General features: G+C 58.5%; 1 protein-coding gene across 1 annotated transcript in view; it reads right to left on the bottom strand.

The window, feature by feature from the left end:
* Positions 1–6: 6 nt before the first annotated feature.
* Positions 7–901, bottom strand: part of TBX2 (T-box 2) — an 11,904-nt gene continuing 11,009 nt past the window's right edge. Inside the window, exon 11 of the mRNA XM_010861715.1 lies at positions 7–900. Within this exon, the coding sequence (XP_010860017.1) occupies positions 782–900 (119 nt within the window). The 3' untranslated portion in view covers positions 7–781. The remainder of the gene's footprint in view (position 901) is intronic.

Raw genomic sequence — 901 nt, 5'->3', positions numbered from 1 at the left:
CCTCCCCCCCCCCCAGCCCTGTACAATATAGATGCTCATGTAAAAGGAAAAAAATTATAGGCTATGAGTTAATCTCTAAATATTCTGTACACAGCAATGTACACCTTTGAATAAATTAATACCAATTTGCATATTCTGGGAACCTTAAAGCTTATTTACACAAATTACCATTTATTTCATAAATATCTTTTTTTTTTCCCGCCCCCTGGGGACTCAAGACAGAAATGCCACTCCCTCTGCTTACCCAGGGGTGGGAGGGGCGCCTGTCCGGGAGAAGTGGAAGGACTAAAGGAACAGGCCCCTCTCAGCTCAAGTCTACACTGACTTCATCTTCACTGACCTCAGCTCCCCTCACCCCAGATTCTCCAGCGGTCCGGGGCTCCAGGCTAGGGGGCTTTGGGGCTTCCTCCCCTGACCCCTGCACCTTCTGGCTCCCCAGACAGCCAGCCCCGGGCTGAGGCGGGGACGAGGCCTCCCCCACAGCGCTGGAGGAACCGGGACAGGCCCCGCCGATGACACCTTGACACCGGAGCAGACCTGGACCAAATCCAGCGGCCCCAAAGCGACTGTGTTCCGGATTCCTTGTGAGGCCCAGGGAAGTGTCCCAGGCCCCGGCTGGCCGATCAGGGTTTCATTCCGGCTGCAGCCCGCTTCTCTCCTTTATTTAAATAAATACCCATTCTGTGCTGTACACGTCCCAAGCAGCAGGGGAGGCAACCCAGGAGGCCTGCGCGGTGGCGGCGGTGGCGGCGGCGGCAGCGGAGCAGCAGGGCGGGCCCCCTCACTTGGGCGACTCCCTGCCGGGGGAGAGGGCTCGCTGGCTCTCCAGCCCACTCACCAGTCTCTGAATGCTCTGCAGTTCACTGGCCGCCTCTTTGGCCGCGCCGCCGGGCGACAGGGC

This window comes from Bison bison, unplaced genomic scaffold, assembly GCF_000754665.1.
Source record: "Bison bison bison isolate TAMUID 2011002044 unplaced genomic scaffold, Bison_UMD1.0 scf7180017864472, whole genome shotgun sequence".
Lineage (NCBI taxonomy): Eukaryota > Metazoa > Chordata > Mammalia > Artiodactyla > Bovidae > Bison > Bison bison.
The sequence above is the reverse complement of the archived record's forward strand: the minus strand, read 5'-3'. Positions and strand labels throughout refer to the sequence as shown.